The sequence below is a fragment of the Nelumbo nucifera genome, chromosome 1, assembly GCF_055504915.1.
Source record: "Nelumbo nucifera cultivar China Antique chromosome 1, China Antique-T2T, whole genome shotgun sequence".
In the NCBI taxonomy this organism is placed as follows: Eukaryota; Viridiplantae; Streptophyta; class Magnoliopsida; order Proteales; family Nelumbonaceae; genus Nelumbo; species Nelumbo nucifera.
This window is the reverse complement of record NC_142649.1, coordinates 65189721-65208245: the sequence shown is the minus strand read 5'-3', so window position 1 is coordinate 65208245 and position 18525 is coordinate 65189721. Positions and strand designations below refer to the sequence as shown.

At 36.4% G+C, this 18525-nt stretch overlaps 2 protein-coding genes across 3 annotated transcripts in view; both read left to right on the top strand.

The window, feature by feature from the left end:
* The first annotated feature begins 4772 nt into the window (after nucleotides 1–4772).
* On the top strand, nucleotides 4773–8013 carry LOC104594220 (CASP-like protein 2B1). Its single transcript, XM_088896434.1, has 3 exons — nucleotides 4773–5540; nucleotides 5758–5890; nucleotides 7392–8013. Exons 1-3 carry the CDS (start codon nucleotides 5314–5316, stop codon nucleotides 7641–7643), a joined length of 612 nt encoding a protein of 203 aa, XP_088752560.1. The 5' UTR covers nucleotides 4773–5313; the 3' UTR covers nucleotides 7644–8013.
* Nucleotides 8014–15586: 7573 nt separating this feature from the next.
* NAR1 (ferredoxin hydrogenase) overlaps nucleotides 15587–18525 on the top strand; it is a 29399-nt gene continuing 26460 nt past the window's right edge. Inside the window, exons 1-2 of one of the 2 annotated variants that reach the window (XM_010254424.2) lie at nucleotides 15587–15747; nucleotides 15836–15991. In XM_010254424.2, the coding sequence (XP_010252726.1) occupies nucleotides 15872–15991 (120 nt within the window). In that variant the 5' untranslated portion in view covers nucleotides 15587–15747; nucleotides 15836–15871. Of the gene's footprint in view, nucleotides 15992–18525 lie in introns of both variants that reach the window. The other variant, XM_010254423.2, reaches the window with a different exon arrangement.

Below are 18525 nucleotides of genomic sequence, written 5' to 3'. Positions count from 1 at the left end.
CATACACAACAATTAAGCAAAAGAAATTGCATTTGCACGCTCTTCACTAGGGGAACTTGAAGATAAGTTTGTTGGTGGAAAAACCATAGAAGGCGTCAAAGTCTCAAACCTCAACACTTGCAATAATTTTCAACCAAGGGCATAACAATAATAAATATCCTTGTTATGTGGGTTAGCACATCTCATTGCACTCCAATCTCCAATATTATGTAAAGCATATAAACATCATGATTTAAAATAAAAATTTCTATGTGACAGATTCACAAAATCCCCTAAAACTCCTAGCATATCCCACAAACACTCCAATATCATATAAAACATATAAAAATCAATCAATAAATAAACAACCATAAGTCGGATTCTTGTAACCCGCTAAAACTCCTGCACATTCCAAATATTAAAAAAGATGGACAAAAATTAAACAGATAAAACTAATAAATAAACAATGGGCTTTTTCTGTGCCTGAAACAGAATAGCTACCACCTTATTATGGTTATAAATGAAGGGTGCAAGGAAAAGCCATTTGACAAGCGAAATCCTCTAGAATTTAGACGATCCAGAGTAAGAATACTATCAACAGCAACCAGCATAGGGCTTTTTTCTTTTTGTTTGGTAGAGAGACTACAGGAGAAATCTCTTCTTCTTCACCAAGTTAAAGTTAGCTAAATTTTGGGTAATGCTAGGTTATTTGTCTTTTCTGGTTGCAGCTTGGCCATCCAAAGCATTCATCGGAAGAGGAATGAGGTTATGGCAGATGATTTCCTTGGGCTACAAGCTCTATCAAATACTTCCATTGAATTATACAGGGAAATGCATATTGAAAACAAGGAGAATTCCTTTAGAATGTAAGCATTCACAGAAATCAATGAGAGGGAGATCCGAGAGGGGGTGAGAGAGAGAGTATGTGTGTGCAGGGGCAAAGCTAGGAATTTTTATTGAGGGGGGCCAAAAACTATGAAACATGGGTAAAGGGGCTAAAATATAAGTGAAACTTAAATAGATTTTATGAAAATTTTGAAGGTATTGGGAGGGGCCATGGCTCCATGGCTCCGCCCCTGTGTGTGTGTGAGTGAGAGGGAGAACTGAGAGGGGGTGAAAGAGAGAGAGAGAGAGAGAGAGAATGAGTGAGTAAGATTACCGGATGTTCAGCGGAGAAGCAGTGGCACCGGCGAGAGAACTAACAGAGTAGACAAAGAACGGAGCAAAGAGACATGCGAGACAGCCAGGGTAGAGTGAGAGGAGTTTACCTCAATGATAAAACCGATGAGTTTTACATCAGTAATTTCAATGGTTTTTCCACTGATTTTTAGTATAAAATTACATTGATTTTCGGTGTAAAATTATGTGCCTATCAAACGTATATAAAATCGAACCGGGGTATAAAGTTTACGCTGATTCGATTTTCCACAGCCTTAATTGTTTTTTTTCTGTTTATGGTTAAACTTTACTGTTATTCTGTTAATATGAAATGGACCACTCTTTCACGTGGGAATATGAATGGGATGGTGAATATATGAGAAAATACCATAATAGCGTAGGAACCAAAGTGAACTCATGCCAAATTGCCAGCTGGCCCAACAGATTAGGACTCACATATCGGACAGCATACCAAATAAAGGCATGAGAAAGGAGACAAATCTTCCGTTGTCTAGTTATTAGTTGAAAGGTATTTCTGTTTCTCGAAAAGAAAACAAATACTTAAGGGAATCGGAAAGAAATGTAATTAATTAAACTATAGCGATTGAAATGAAATGAAACCATGGCTATAGTGGGAATTAAGTAATTAAGTTTGTATATGTATTGTGAAACACACATGTGGCATGTAGTTGCAGTTGCATTGGTATGAGCATGTAAATAATTTGACACGTCTGTTAGAGACATGAATGTGTAGGATTCATGCATGCACGAGACATTAATTGAAATGGATAAGAGAAATGCATTATGATGTCTTTATAATTTTATCCTTATCGCATGCATGTTTTCCACTTGGAAATTGGAAAAGGGAGGGAGGTCATACCAATGCCGCAGCCCGCAGTTATTCTCGCAGGTAGCCTTCACTATATCAATGTGCACTTTTTTTTTCTTTATTAATATTCTTTTTTCCCTTTTATCTTATTTTAGCTAGGGAATCCCACCTTATGCAATTATCCTTATAACTAATATTAGCCACTTATATTCTTAATTTCAATTCAAATTTAGCTTGAATCCTAAATTCAAAAATCTAAACCCTAAATCATTAAACTCTAAAAATCCTAACCCTAAACCTTAAACCGTCTAAACTCTTAAACCTTAAAACCTAAACCATTAAACCCTTAAGTCATAAATCCTAAAATCTAAAATTTAAACCCTTATACCTTAAAATCTAAATCTTTAAATCCTAATTTTGAAGTTATTGTCAAGGTTTTTGAACCGCCATTGACCCGAACGGTTAGATCGTTCAGCCCGAGAACCGTTTGGATAATTGGTTCCCTTTAACCCCAAACCTTGTATTTGGCCAAAACCATTGAAAAAGTCAACAATTTATTGACCCAGGAGATCGACCCATTGACCCATTCAACGGGTTTTGACCATTTTTTATTTTTTATATTTTTTAAATTTGTTTATTAGAACAGATTGTCTGTTCAAAACGGACAATCAAACCATCAACCCAGAAACTAGTGGTCAAAACCGTTTCGTTTTCGAATCATTTTTTTAAAAACGTTGGTTATTGTATAAAATGACTTCGGCGCATGTCCTCCAATGGGTTAAGAGCCAAATATTTACTTACTATGGGTAATTAATTACTATTTTAAGCAATTTCTTTAAGGTAAAAAAAAAAAAAAAAAAGGAAATTAGAAACTCCTTTGAACTTCAAACCTGAAAGATTCCTTCATAATTTAAGGAATCTCATTAAAAGACCTGACTGGCAATAATCCTTCTCTGGAACCTGCTTCTCATTATCTCTTCATCAAATCAATTAAAGTACTTTAAAAAAATTGTTTCGTGTATCTTGTTGAAAGAGAATGTAGACCCCATTGTGATTGCAAGGAAAGAAAGAAAATGAAAATTTTATGAAGATTACATGCAAGTATGGAGGTCAGACACTTGTCCTATACGAGGATTAACATCTACCACACCGAATGAGTTCCACCTGAAAATCAGAAACTTTGTACCACACCATAGTTTTTTGGGCTTTTGAAATAAACTATTGTTTCTTCACTCTCCCATTAAAGTTCAGTAAAATACAATTTCTAGATATTGCCCCTGCCATTCTCTCCTGAAACGATCAGTTATATCCTACATGTAATAAATTTGAAAGAGGAAAGAAAAAGAGGATAAAAAAACAAATTAATCTACTCCAAGATAGAAGACATATTGGGATTCTCTCAATATTAGTCATTTACAATTCAAAGCAGGAATCTGATCAAATTGGTCATGTTTGAGCTAGGATGCCAAATTAGTATTATAAACACCAGTTAGAGAGGCCCTGCAAATAAAATTGCTATTGACTAGTACAATTTAAAAAGTGTAATCCCCACGACCTGTTAATGGATCAGGTCTGGCTCAGGATAGGGTGTCTCAATCCTGTTTCGATTATTGATTATGTTCGAATCAAAATTAATAAGACATATTGAATTGGACCATTTTAGATTTAATAGTTCAAATCAATTTGAATGGATTAGATAAATTAATAAGACATATTGAATTAGACCATTTTACACTTAATAGTCCAAAGTATTTGTTATTGGATTGGATTGGACCTGATCCATTTATAATACATGCATTTATATTGAACTGGGTGGATTGAACCAATATCCAATCCGTTAATATAAGATAAGAGTATGGGTGTCAATGAACCAGGTTTGGATCGGATCCAATCTAAATTAAAATCAATTTGAACATTTTGGATAGCCCATACATTGAATTAGACCAGTCTAGAATGTACTAAATTATTTATCAGACTGTATTAGACCTGGTCCATTTGTAATGGACTCATATTGGAGAATGAACCAAACTATTCATCAGACTGGACTGGGCCTGGTCCATTTGTAATGTACTCATATTGGACCAGTCTAGAATGAATCCAACTATTCATCAGACTGGATTGGGCTTGGTCATTTGTAATGGACTCATTAAACCAGATCGGATTTGATCAATATCCGGTACATTGACAGCCCTACTATGAAAGACCCAGAACCGAAGACCAATTAGTTATTCGGGACAATTGGGCTGCGCAATTATACCTGATTATATTTGGCTATGATAATTATCAATATTATTATAATAATAACAATTTAGAATTTTATTTTATTAATATAAACTTGATAAAAAAAGAAACTAAAAGATAGAATATGTATTTTTAATCATAATTATCTTATGTATTGTTTATCAAACCTACTCGTTTAATTTAGATATAAATATAACAAAGATACAAAAAAAAAAAAAAACTAAAAAAATCTCTATAATTAATATTATTATGTAATTGGCTTCGGGTCTGAAACTCTGAATTGGTTCGGAATAGCAACAACCGATCCCAACCCAATTATACTAATTGATTAATTGGGACAAAAATCTCATGAGAACCAGAACAAAGATAATCGGTTCGATCGGTTCGGTTCAGTTAGGTAGACCCGACCCATTGACAGCCCTGCTGCCAGTACCATGTCGAATTTTTCTTCTGTTTTATTATTATTATTTTTAATCTCAGCAGAGAAAAAGGAGAGTAGCATGTGGATTGCGGAGGGATGATTCCAAGCTTAAAGGCCTTAAACCATTGAAATGTCACTTTTGAGTTCGGTCACATTTACCATTTTCTTACGTCTTCTTCCTGGGAATCATCTTCTCAGAAACAAAACCAAGAAAATATCATCTCTTTGGTACCGAAGAAGATGACAGTATGAGCATCGGAAACTCCCTCCACCCATTCTCAAGGGAGATTTTCGAAACACTCGTTCATCTCAACTCTGAGAAGAAACTCTCAATATCATGCTGTAGTCCTTTAAATGCACACGCAGAAGCAAGATTCGGTCTCCAACCTCATAAATTAATGCTCTTAAACGATAGGATAAGCTGTCCTTCACCCATTCCAGAACAGCTAGCCCTTGCCTTTACGGCTTTGGTGATTCTGGAATCCAGTAGATTAGGCACTTGGCAAGAGCTGCATCCAAGTTCCATTAATACTACAACACAGTCATCAGTAAATTTCTCTTGAGGTGATGCCTATAAAATATCGTGGTTTCCTGCTGGAGTGACTGGTCTTGACTAATTTGCTCTCTCCGGCCTCTGAGATTCTTGTGCTTCTGCATTTTGAAGATCTCCGGTTGCTTCGCAAAGATGACTTCCGGTGGTGATGTCACCGTTAGTCCTGGAAATGTTCCGGTATATCATAAGAACAATTTGGAGGTGATTGACAGAAGGGTGAAAGTTGCGGAGGTGGTCTTAAGGTGTATGATATGTGGGTTAGGAATTCTGGCAGCTGTTCTTGTAGGATCTGATACACAGGTCAGGGAGATCTTCACCATTCGAAAGAAAGCAAAGTTCACAGACATGAAAGCTCTTGTGTAAGTTCTCTACACTCTCTCCCCTCTTGGAGCCCCGGTCAGAAAATGAAAAGTTGGGTAAAGAATTACTTATGCCAACAAATCTATACGTGGTGATTTACGTTTGCTCGATTAAAATTAAAACTGTCACAAATTTGTTAAAACTCCTATATGCTTTTTAGCAAAACTAAGAAGTTTTACTGTAAGTTGATTGTGATTTTTGTTCTGAACTGAACAGGTTTCTGTTGATAGCTAATGGGATAGCTGCTGGTTATTCCTTCATCCAGAGTCTGCGTTGTGTTGTGAGTGTAATTAGGGGCAGTTTACTCGTCAACAAGCCGTTGGCTTGGGCTATTTTCTCTGGTGATCAGGTAAGCCATCTTTGCCTTAGACTACGTCTTTCGTGCTTCACTCTCAGAGTTTAGACCAAGCACAACCTACGCCGGTGGCTGGTGCCTTACAAACGGCATACATGATATTGACACATGGAAGGTCTTGGGTCTCACCATATGTAGGGTAAGCAATAGAGAGGCAAAAGATTCGGCCCGCTCTGTTACCAGATTTTGACCACATAAAGGATCCATTCCTTTTAATGTATGAAAGACGAAACTACTTTGACTGTTCTGGGAGCCTGCGGTGAATGACACCGTGTGGGTAAAACAATATTTACATTCAATATTTTTTAGTTGAAAAGACAAATGTGGACTGTATTATCATTAATTAAAAATACAGTTTGGCAAGTTTTTTTTAAAAGATTTTTAGAAGATTTAATAGATAAAAGATAATACCAATTTTTGTATCAAAATCTATAGCATCTTTTTGGAATTGTGGCTTTCAATGATTAGATCTTTTTCTAACCAAACGATAAAATACCAAAATGCAAATTGTCGGGCTTTTAAAAAATGATAATCCGCACAAAAAGATACACCAAACGGGGCTTAAGGTGTCATGTGCAGCAGCTCCCAAAACAGTCTACCTGTTTTTTTTTCAAACAGCAAAGTAATTTCATGATGCAAATTTTGCATTCTTCACTCTTGAATCTATCAAGGTCCTGTTTGCTTTTCGAGAAGTTATTTATTTAGGTAAATGCACTTAAGGCTCAGTTTGGAAGGAGTATAAATGCAAATGTGTAGAGTGCAAAACCTTTTATTTTGTATGCATTTGTGTTGTACATATTTGAATTTGTACTCTTTTCAAACTGAGGCTAAGTGTTTTCTTGTAGTAGTATTTATCCATATTCTTTTATTTCCCAGAAAAATAAGACAATGATCATTTTAGCCATAAAAAAACAATTATTAAAAGGGATAATTTTGTCCCATGCAAGTGATGACAATTTTCTCCTAGTTGAAAAGGTTATTTATCCACGTGGGATACCCAAAGAAAATAAAATTTTCATGAATCCCACATAAATATTAAAAAAAAAAAGTTATGGGTATCTTGGTCAATGGAAATAAAAATTCCATTGATCAACTTTTCATTCTCTAAAAATCAAAAAAAGAAAAAAGAAAAAAAAAAACAGGCCCCAAGAATATATTCCTGACCAGTTTAAGCTTAACTTAAGCCAAACCCTAAGATGTGGGCCTAAGGCTTGAGTCTAAATTGAGCCCAAGGTCAAGCCCAATTTGCCTATTTGCCCATATCAGACCTAGCCCAAACTGAAATTTGGGTTGGGCTGAAAGCCTATGTCGGGCTTAACCGCTTAAGTTGGTTAAACGGGCTCAAGTGGAGCTTATTAGATATGACTTATGAGACAATAAAATTTCTATGATGCACGCAACATGGCTTGTGGTTCGGTGGCACCAAATCCGATGGGTGATGGAAGGGTCTAACCTTCAAATTCTGATAAAGGAACGATAACTGCTAATGTGGCAGGTGATGGCTTATGTGTTGATGGCTGCGTTTGCAGCGGCGGCACAATCGTCGGTGATAGCTGAAATGGGGCAACCGGAGTGGCAGTGGATGAAGGTGTGCAATCTCTATGAAAAGTTCTGCACCCAAGCAGGGGAAGGAATGGTGATTGCGCTTGTGGTTAGCCTTAGCATGATAACACTCTCTTTTATATCCGCCTTCAACCTCTTCCGCTTGTATGGAGAAACTGAAGCTCAAAACAGAGGAGGATGGTAGCTAGGTCGGTGTGGTTGCGCATTTGCATTTTTCAAGTGGGTTCTGTCTTCTATGTGAGTTGTCATCTTATTTTCTGTTTGAATGTAATACTAATGTTTATAATTAATAAACGAAAGCAAAGAGTTCAAGACAAAAGGTTGGAGCCCTTTTAATCCATGAACGATTCAAGAAGAGTAGGGTCACTCGCTGGAAAGTGGAAACCCTTTTACCACCTGGCTTGGTCATTGGACCGGTTAAGGCTGGGACTGGTATCTCAGGTCTCAACGTCAAAACCTCATTGTAGCGTCTGGTTTTTCTGTCGATCAAATTTAGAGGGTGTTTGGTTCCGTGTATATTTATTGAATAAACGTTTTGTATTTGTGTGGTTGTAAAATCAAGAAAAGCAATTAATGAGGGCATTTATGATACATAGGCGTCATTAGCCATCACATCAACAAAGTTTCAATAAATGCTTACCCATTTTATGAAGCTTCCTGAAACGAGGCGCACATAAATCAATGTCGGCAAAAGTAAATATTGATACGTACGAATGCAATTAATGAGGCATTTGCTGATGGGGCACTTATGTGGCAACATTTATTCAATAAACGTAAACGGAACCAAACACATACCTAATTTAAGCCATATTGAATTGATTCATGTTTGTGTTTGTTGAGCAGAGTGCGGAGAGCTGTTTACGGGTCAGGCTGGGTAATGTCATTTTATAAATAGAAAATCATCAGGTCTAAGCCCGAATTCGACTTGACCATCAAGCCTAAATTTTGAACCCGAGTCCAACCCTATATAAAACATGAAGTCTGATTTTGAAAGGTATTTTATAATTTATAATACATTAATTAAATATTATATATTATATATCATTCTATATAATATATATTATATATTATTAACATATATGTTATATTTTATTATATATAATATTATCGGATCGGGCTTCTAGCCCAAGGTCTTGAGCCAGACTAGTTGGAAAATAATTGTGTCAACACTAATTTCATGTATAAATCCAAATACAAAAAAAATAAGACAAATTCAAATAAATTGATTTTTTATATATTTAAAACGAATGGGATATAAACTCTTTGGATTTAAGTTCTCTTACAAAAAAGATAGAACCTCTATTTCTCTCTTGATGGTTCTTCTTACAACTTGAGGATTTGGATTTAAGTTACAAACGAAGGTTAGATGACATGCTCTCATACTTCATACAATGATGGAGATTGTTTTCTTCAATTGGGCTTTGAAAGCTTGATGAAAAGAAGGATTGTGTAAGAACTCCGACAATATTGTAGCTTTGCTCTTCAAAAAGTCATGGTCCTTGTGGATGTGTTTCCTTCTTTTCTTAGAGCATTCTAACTTAGGGTCTATTCATTTGCTCTAAAATCTGATATCTAAAAGTGCAATAATTACGTTAAGTGGTATATTGTTATTAATAAACTTTTCTTTCCTCTAAATTTTGAATGATGAGAATGTTGTTTTGAATTCTAAATTCTGAAAATTATCAAATATCTATTTTGACCCCACATATGAGAGTTTTTGTTTGTCTTTTTGAGAGTATCATTGAAAAACAAAAAGTTGTATGAATGTACTTTAAGAAATAAGAGATAAGAGGAAACAAACAACCATTTTTCTCTTAAAGTTAAAAGATTGATCGTAAGTGATAAGGGTTAAGAGGAAACGATCTGGCTCTTAGTTTCTTGTTGACTCCCAATTTAAAAGTCCCCTCCCTCTTGATGGGGACCCCTATTTAAAAGTCTCTTGATCTCATCTCTTAGCCTCTTCAATTAAAGATTTGATTAACTCTTCTTACCCTTTTTAGAGAGTGAAAGCTTGTAACTATTGTCATTATTGGAGAGAATAATTTATCATCCATTATTCTCTCTTTTCAATCATTGACTAGTTTTCATATATGGGAATATATACTTTGATTAACTAGAGATTTGATTGGCTCTAGTTACCTTTCATAAAGAAGAGGGCTGATAATTTACAATTTATAAAGATAATGATTTTTAATCAATTATTCTCTCTTTAATTATTAACTAGATTTTCATCTTTAGGACTTGAGATGGATTCTAATTGGATTATTTCCATAAACCAATAAGATTTGTAATTCACATCTGAATTTAAACTTGACTTCGTAGTAGTCTCACATGGACCATTCTTTTGTGCTAATAGATTTATAACAGCAAAGCCCAAATATTAAGGCCCATGCACATATATTTGAGAGTATGAAGTATGGTTCAAATAGAAGGAACCATACTAAGGTCGAGCGAATTTAAGTTTATAAGGGGTAGGGCCCACTTGGGAGCCCATGAAAATTTTAATGTCTTCAAATCGCTTACCCGTTTTGGAAGGACTAGATTTTAGCTGCTTCTAAGCTTTTAAGCGTTTTGGAAAATGCTTGAAGAGTTCGAGTTGAATCAGTTGATGTCTAAAAGACCGCCCAAATTCCCAATTTTTAGTAATAATGCTTCAAAATAACAAGGATGAGGAAATCCATACTCTTTTTGAGAGAGAGAATCATAAAAAAAAAAACAGTATATAGAGTGGGAACCCATACTTTTGATAAACATACATCCAAATCAATCTAATTATTTGATACATATAAATTTTATATTTATATAGAGATAAGCATGCCACTTGAGTATTGACGTATTGGATGGATCCATATCCGATCCAAATATAATTAGATCAATTTCTGATTAGTGTAATTGGATTGAATTCAAACAGGACCATATAAGCCGTATGTCAAATTGTTATCATATGTGAACAAGTAATTGTCTTGGTTACTGACTTTGAAACCTCTATGGAACTGGATCATGACTCTTGCTCAATCATGCATGATATGCCGCATCAGAACTAGAGGTATCAGTGGGTCAGGTTAATTGGTAACTCCACACCAGTTTGGATTGGGCCATCCTTAATTGAGTTTCAGTTGATGCTAATCTTTCTCAAACCCAACCCATTGGCATGCATTGAAAACGTGCAAATATAGCGTAGAGGTGTAATGTGGGTTGGGCCGTATCCGCCCACATTTTCGTGCCACCCGCCCGGCATGGCCCATGGCCTATCGACCTTGGGCTTGACTAGGTTGAGGTGGCCTGTTTCATTTTTTTTTTCACTACGAAAAAAATCAAAAATTCAAAAATTTATATAAAATGATGAAAGTTTAAGGAAAATTTGAAAAAATCAATGATTGAGAAAAGTATGATCTTAAAATTTTATTCCATATGAATAATCAATTCATATAATAAAAATAAAAAATGATTAAATAAAATTGAAAAAATATAATGAAATGATTAAACAATGTGCCGAATTGGGGGCCATGCCGGCACGAGCCCAAACAAGCTGGCACCACCCACGGGCCAAAATCCCTCAGGCTAGCCCTGCCCCAGGAGTCATGTTGTGCTTGACACAGCCTGTCACTATATCCAGCAGGTCGTGCCGGCCTGCAAGCAACCTAGCCCGTTTTATACCTCTAAATATAGCCTTCTCTAAGAATTGTGGTAATGTTGATAGGAGCATATTAATTTGTTCGAGTTAGGATCAATCCAAATTCATGTTGAACTGGATTTATTGATATATCTAAGGGCCTGTTTGGTTCATGAGAATAGAGGTATAGAATTTTAACCGAAATGGCCCATTCTGATTTCAATCATTTGGTTGGGTAGAATGGAACTTTATTTCCTATTTCTGGTGGAATGGCATTCCCCATTTGAGGGAATGGCCAATCCCTTCTCTTCGTGAGTGAGATCTCATTTCTAGTTAATTTCAATTCCTGTCTAAACCAAATAGACTTAGGGATAGACCATTCTAATTTTGATTTCAATGGATTTTGATTCCAATTTGGATTGTGAATCAAATGGATAACTCTTTTTAATTTTTTTTTTTGGGGGGGGGGGATCATTTACTAGTGGTGAGACCTCACATCCCTAATTTTGAGAAATCAACTCTCATCTCATCTCATTGTTTCACCCAAAACAAAGAGGAGAAAAATAAAAATCTTAAGCAATATTCTTATTTTATCATTTGGGTCCTGCCAATCAAACAGACCGTAAGACACCGCCTATGGTTTTACATGAATACTATTTGGCATTTGATGGATTTGAATCTGGGTATGAAATCTCAAAATTTTGCTTTTTCAAAGGTCGGGTTTCATTTTTCTGGTAATGCAATAACATTTGAACCATTCTTCTATAAAGTAATAGAGATCTGATATGGTAAGACCAAAATGTTCCATTCTAGGGGAAGGGAGCACATATATATAAGGTTAAAAATATGAGTATTGTATGCATTCTAGGTTTGACCAGGTTGTTATGTAAAAAAAAAAAAAGAATTACGTCAAAATCTGTAATTTTTAAATCTAATAGAATGAACTAACAAATGAGTGTTTGCCTGGTATTTTGATTTCCTTTCTAAGGTTATTGATATAGGCCCATGTAGCAAGGCCTATGATGGCGCCACATGGCATTGGCCGGATGCAATCCGGAGTCCATTGCCAATTACCTCCAATCACTCCCAAGTAGACCTGTTCATGGGCCGGGTGGCCTGACGGACCGGCTCGGCCCCCGAACGGGCTTGAACAGGTTTTTTGGCCCGCGGGCTTAACCTTGGGCTAAAAAGCCCGGCCTGCATAAAATTCGAGCCGGGCTCGGGCTTTGCCAAAATAGCCCGGCCCGACCTATAGTTAAACCTAAGTAAAAACCCTATGTGATGTCCATTTGAATAAATTTTTTGACTTAAGAAGGTTGTTGATTCACTTGTAGACCCATTATTCATTTAAATTGGGGAAAAAAACATCTGAATTAAAATAGATAATGTCCATTTGAATAGGGAAAAATTCGAATTTCTTTTATTAGGTCGGGCTTCGGGCTTTTTATCAGGGCCGGGCTTGGGCTCGGGCCTAACAAACATTTTTCTGCTAATAAAGAGTAAAAGCCCGGCCCGAGCTGGCCCATTAACAGGTCTACTCCCAAGGCAAGGTCAAGTATAAATAGGGGTGCCTCCTCTCTAGGTAAACCATCTTGCTCACTTTTGCTCTTTAACTCTTTTGCTCTCGAGTGACTTCGTTTTATCTCTCACCTTGGACCTTGTCCAATCCCGAATACACGCTTGACTAACTTGACTGTCGGAGTCTTCGCACTTGGGACAACACTCGGGGCCTTTGACTTGCTCTCTTATTCTCAGATTGGACATATCAGCCTCGGCTAAAGAAGCAGATTTACCTTATTGCCCTTGGCCCATCCTTGGCAACAACAGTTTTAAAACAATTTTGATTCAGATAGCTGGACCATTCAGCCCCAAAACCAGTTGAGGTAGAGGTTTTATTTCATCTCTAAACTGTTATTTTTCCAAAAAACAGTTGAATTAATCAGCAACCTGGTGATTTGAGCGATCGAATCATTGGCCCATTGAACCCGGGCAATGGTTTATGTGCTAATTTTGTTATTTTAATTATTTTTTGAACAACGGGACTGATTCGTTTAGATTACAGTCAAACTGTTGACCTGGAAACTAATGGAAAGGCTCCTGTTCCGATCGGTTTTTAAAACACTCTTGCCTCTTTTTGGTTATTTATTTATTTTCAATAGGGCTGTCCATGTGTTAGGCAAACCAGACCGGAAAGATCCAACTCAACCAATCTGAGTTTTCATTAAACGCAATAGTTATAATTTGGTTTATTAGATCGATTTTGGTTGTTCTGAACCAATGAAAACCTAAATTTAGCAAGGACATTTTAGAAAGTTGCAACAAAGGAAACGGGCTTAAAGGAATTAATAAATTTAGAAGGATAATGCTTGAAAAACCAAAAGTCGATCATGGACGAAAACAGAGAGAATGAACTCTCTTTTTTATATAGTACTAGAATAGTAACAATAACACAACTAAATGTGAATAAGAACTTATTAAACAATACAATATTAGCACACATACATCTTGAGACAAATATATATGCATCTAAAGGTCCATCTTGAGGCAAATATATATGCACCTAATTCAATAAAATTTCATTATTAAACCAAAACACTAATTGATCAAAATTAATTGAATTACAAAAAAAAAAAAAAAAAACATAAAATCTACTTATAAAACATATAAGTCTAAACCTGATTTCGTTACATATGTTGTTAAATCGAAAACCCTAATTAAAATTAATAGAATAATAATAACAAAAAGATTTCATAAAAAGAAGTAATGTAGTTAAAACCTATGGCATTTATAGTTAAAAACTAACTGATTATCAGAGAACGAGAATAATAGAGATTAGAAACAACCTCTTGTATGGGAAAAGCACAACATTGCTGAGAAGGATTTTGGCATGCTTTCTCCTTCAATATTCATTACCGCAAAAGCTTTGATTATCAATGAAACCCAAGAACTGAAACACATGGAGTTCCATCTTCAACGAGAATAATTTTCTGCTATTTGCTTTTTCTATGGCTTTTATACAGGATAATATTGTAAATACAAAATCAGGCTCATTTGTCAATATATACAAAACAGAAGCTTGTTACTTGGCAGGGGTAGTATTGGAAAAGGGAAATCAGGGTCTTGGACCATTGTACTTGCTCCATTCTCATATTTATAAATGGTGGTCAATAGATATAGAGGTTTTGAAAAAAAAAAGCTTTTTAGAGTTAAGATAAGACAATTAAGGTCCATTTGATCTGCATTTGGAATCGGAATTGAAAATTTTTGGAATCAGAATCAGAATCTTTTATTCCCATAGACTGTTTGGTTTAGACAATAATGGGAATGAGAATTAAAATTAGCAGAAATGAGATTCCATTCCCAAAGGAGGGGCAGGGAATGGCCATTCTATCAAATGGGGGAATGCCATTCCGCAGAAATGGGAATGGAATTCCGATTCCACCCAACCAAACAGTTGGAATCGAAATAGCCTATTCTGATTCCGATTTTAGACCCCTCTGTTCCTGCAAACCAAACATGGCCTAAAAAAAGGTATTGTTTTTTTTATTTTTTTATTTTCAGATTTCATATTTCAATTTTATCAAATGCCACCTCACACACACACCTTTGGTATTACTAAGACATCCCCTATAAGAGGTGATCATTTTCATACCAACCTAAACCAGAAATTCTATGCTTGGGCATAGGTTTTGTGTTAAGCCTAGTTCAGCCCACAATATTTACATATTATTGTTTTTATATTTATATACGTTATTCATGCTATATTTTTTATTATATATATGAATATTATAATAAGACACTTATATATTATATAATATATAAATTAATTCTATACACATATTATATGGCATAAAATATAAATCATTATATATTTAATTTTTTTTATGCATAAAAGTCATCGGCTTGGAATCAAAAGTATTTGTATATCCGTTTGGGAATGGTAAACCTCTAAAAATTCCCATATTAGAAATAAAATCCTCCCCACATTATTTTATTTTATTTAAAAAACACAACAAAAAATATCAAGAAAAAACAAAGAAACAAAAATTAAAGCAAAATAAGGAAAATAAGAGAAATAAAAATAAAAATAAAAATTAAATAGACAATAATAGAAGAAAACATTTTTATTGTCCACTTTTGACTTGGTTATTTCTTTTCTTATAATTATTTTTGATTGATTAGAAATTAGGTTAAAAATGTCATTTTAGACTGCATATGTTCAAGTTCTTTGTTTTTTTTTTTTTAATATTTGGTGATACGCACTAATAACCCTGTTTTCCCAAATTGGTGATTGTAGGAATCTTTTCCACGTCATAATGGAGTGAACCGGCTAACATACCAACGAACCATCCCTCGTTTGGTTATACGTAACTACTGTTGGTTTAACCAACCATACATACCTCTTGGTTGCCTTTGCTTACGAACAGTTGACACTTGACAGTTGTCATTAAACTCTTCCTTATTACGATTTACACCGCCGCCTTCGTTTCAATCCAGTAATCTCTCTCCCCTCTTTCTGTGGAAAAAATAGCCGCGAGCCTCATTCCATCTATACCTATATATAAATACAATAGCTCGACTTTATTTTTTTTTTACCTCCCACCAACTGGTTCGTGGTTCCACTTCCACTCATCGAGCTTTAGAGAGCACCTAAATTTCCAAAATCCATACACTTGTCTGCCCTGCGATTCCCTCACCTGGATTTCATTTATCGTGATTCAAGTTTTCTAACTTAGGTTTCTAACATCTCTATTGATTTTCAGTGTTCTATCGTTTTATTGATATTCTGGGAATCACAAATGTCGGAGAAGTTCTCGCCGACTCTGCGGATCGGCGATCTCAATGATTTTATCGCTCCGTCGCAAGCTTGCATTGTTTCTCAGAAGGGTCTGATACTGACGAAGCGGGAGAAAACAGAGGTAACGATTTTAGCTAACATACAGTGTGCTTTTTCTTTATTGATCCTTGCTTTGGTGGAGCTCGCCCTATGTATTTAGACACAGAAAACTGAAGTAATAATGATCTAAATCTTAAAAAAGGTTATGCTTCTTATTCAACGTTTTGTAGCTTTAACAAATACTGCTCCAGAGTCCAGGCTCCAGGGTTATGGCGTTGAATTCAATCGAAATTGGTAATTTTGAGTAACGTTTGTTCTCTCGGTTCGAAGTTTAGATAGAGCTCCCTTTGCAACCCTCTCTTCCCCCTCCCTGCTTCTCCCGATTAAAAGGTGTATTGTTTTTTTTTTGTGTTAATTTCAAAATATAAAGAGCACAATAAATGCTCTATAATGTGTTGCACAACGGATGTATGTAATAATTGGCTACCGCGGTTAAATTTCGTTGGGTTGTAGAAAAGGCTGAGGAACCATGTATATTGAGAATGTACACCTAAACATTGTATTCTAAATAAAACTGTAAATTGTGATACTTTAAGAGCTTACAAAAAGATTAGCAAAATAAAAAAAAGAGCTATAGTTCCTTCCTTTAAAGAGTTTGTGATTCTCTGGCCCCAAGAACATCATTCGTGATATTCTCCTAACTACCTCTTCCTTGAGTCTTGTTTGTTCTCAAGAGGCTAGCATTCTTTTCTTCCCAATTTGCCTAAAAGACAGACTGCAGTTAAGGCATAAGTACATTGCAATGCTACTTTATCTCTCCCGGTCAAACCCTTTTAAGTACTAGCTTCCTAGAAAGTCCTTTATAGATTCCGGGAAACATCCTTTGCCTGCAAACAACTGTAGTATTTTCATCCAGACCTTGTAAGCAAAATCACAGTGCAGCAACAAGCGGTTTACTGTTTCCTCACACCTGTTACACATTATACAACCCAAGTCCTCCACTTCTATACCCATCCTTATCAGATTATCCAGTGTCAATGTTCTGTCCATAATAAAAATCCATACAAAAAAGCATCACTCTGGAAGGAACAGCTGCACACCACATTCTTGAACTTGGAAACTCCGCATCAGTACCTCTTGTCAAATTTCTATAGGACTTCACCGAGAAGGTACCTGATTACTCCCAGACCCAAGTCCTCCTGTCAACCCTTTTCCTGTTCAATCTCATATTATATAGTTTATGTAGCAGGTCCATCTAAGATACCACCTCCACCTCCCAATCATTCAAATTTCTACAGAATTATGGGCCCCAAACCATTTCATTGTTTTGTATCACTAAATTTTCAGCCACCCTTGCTTCCATATTACAAGCTATTTTTCAAAAAGTATTGGATGCGACTCCATGGCCGTGAGAGGACTTATAATTGGAATAAGGGAATTAAGCCAAGCAGATATGGTCAGGTTTTCAGCAGCATTGGATTGTCAGATTGGGAACCTACCTTTCACATACTTGGTCCTTCCGGTTGGAGCTAAATTGACATCTATCAATATTTTGAGACCCCTCATAGACAGAGTGGAGATGAGACCGGCAAAATGGAAGGCAAATATCTTTCTCTGGGTGGCAGAATCACACTTATTAAGGGTGTCTGTTGAGGGCCCAGGAATAGGATCTCGTCACGGGTCGGTCCACGGGGAAAACCTCCCGTTTTCCCTTGTTCCTTCCTGCTCGTGATGAACCTATCTTGGCGCCTTTGGTGATTTGTCCAAGAGATCACCAACTCTCCTAACTCACTCTTGACTGAATAATTTGATATCTCATTCAATAATGGGGTCTCCTTAAATAAGAGATTACAAGAGTCCTAATCAAGGGGAGTCTCCTTGCTGAATAGGGAGACTTCCAGTTCTATCTTGCTAAGGATAAAATAAGCTAATCCTAATCTGATAAGCTACTAACAAGATAAGATAAGCTAAGCTAATCTTAATCTGATAAGCTATTAACAAGATAAGATAAGAGATAAGAACAAGCAAAATGAGCTAATCTAATCTAGATAAGGCTGTTGTTGCCGAACTGGGTAGGATGAGCATCACTGAATCCTTGCTGTTGCTGGCGGTGGCCCCGGGGCCTGTTGCTGTCGGCGGCGATGGTACGTCTTCCCGAGGAAGGCGTCCATAACATTACTCCCCTCCTGGACTACGAGCTTGTCCTCAAGCTCGAAAGCTGGATATGTGGCTTGGAACTCTGCCAATGGGATCCAGGTGGCTTCTGTTGGTGGTAGATGACACCATTCCACCAAGACTTCAAGGATTCCACGATTGAAACGAGAGCGGGTGACAGTTTTAGGCTGGGGGACCAGTTGCCATCTTTCAAGGGTGGCAGGGAGGGAACTTGGTCCGGGGGAACACCCGTAAATGGTTTCAGCAAGGAGATGTGGAAGACATCATGAATTCGGCTAGTCTCTGGCACTTCCAGCTGGTAGGCCACACTGCCAATCCGTCGCAGAACCTTGAGGGCCCATAGAACTTAGGGGCCAGCTTCGGGGCAGCCTTGTGGTGCAAGGAGCATTGCCGGTAGGGCTGGAGCTTCAACCAAACAAATTGTCCTGGATCGAACGACAG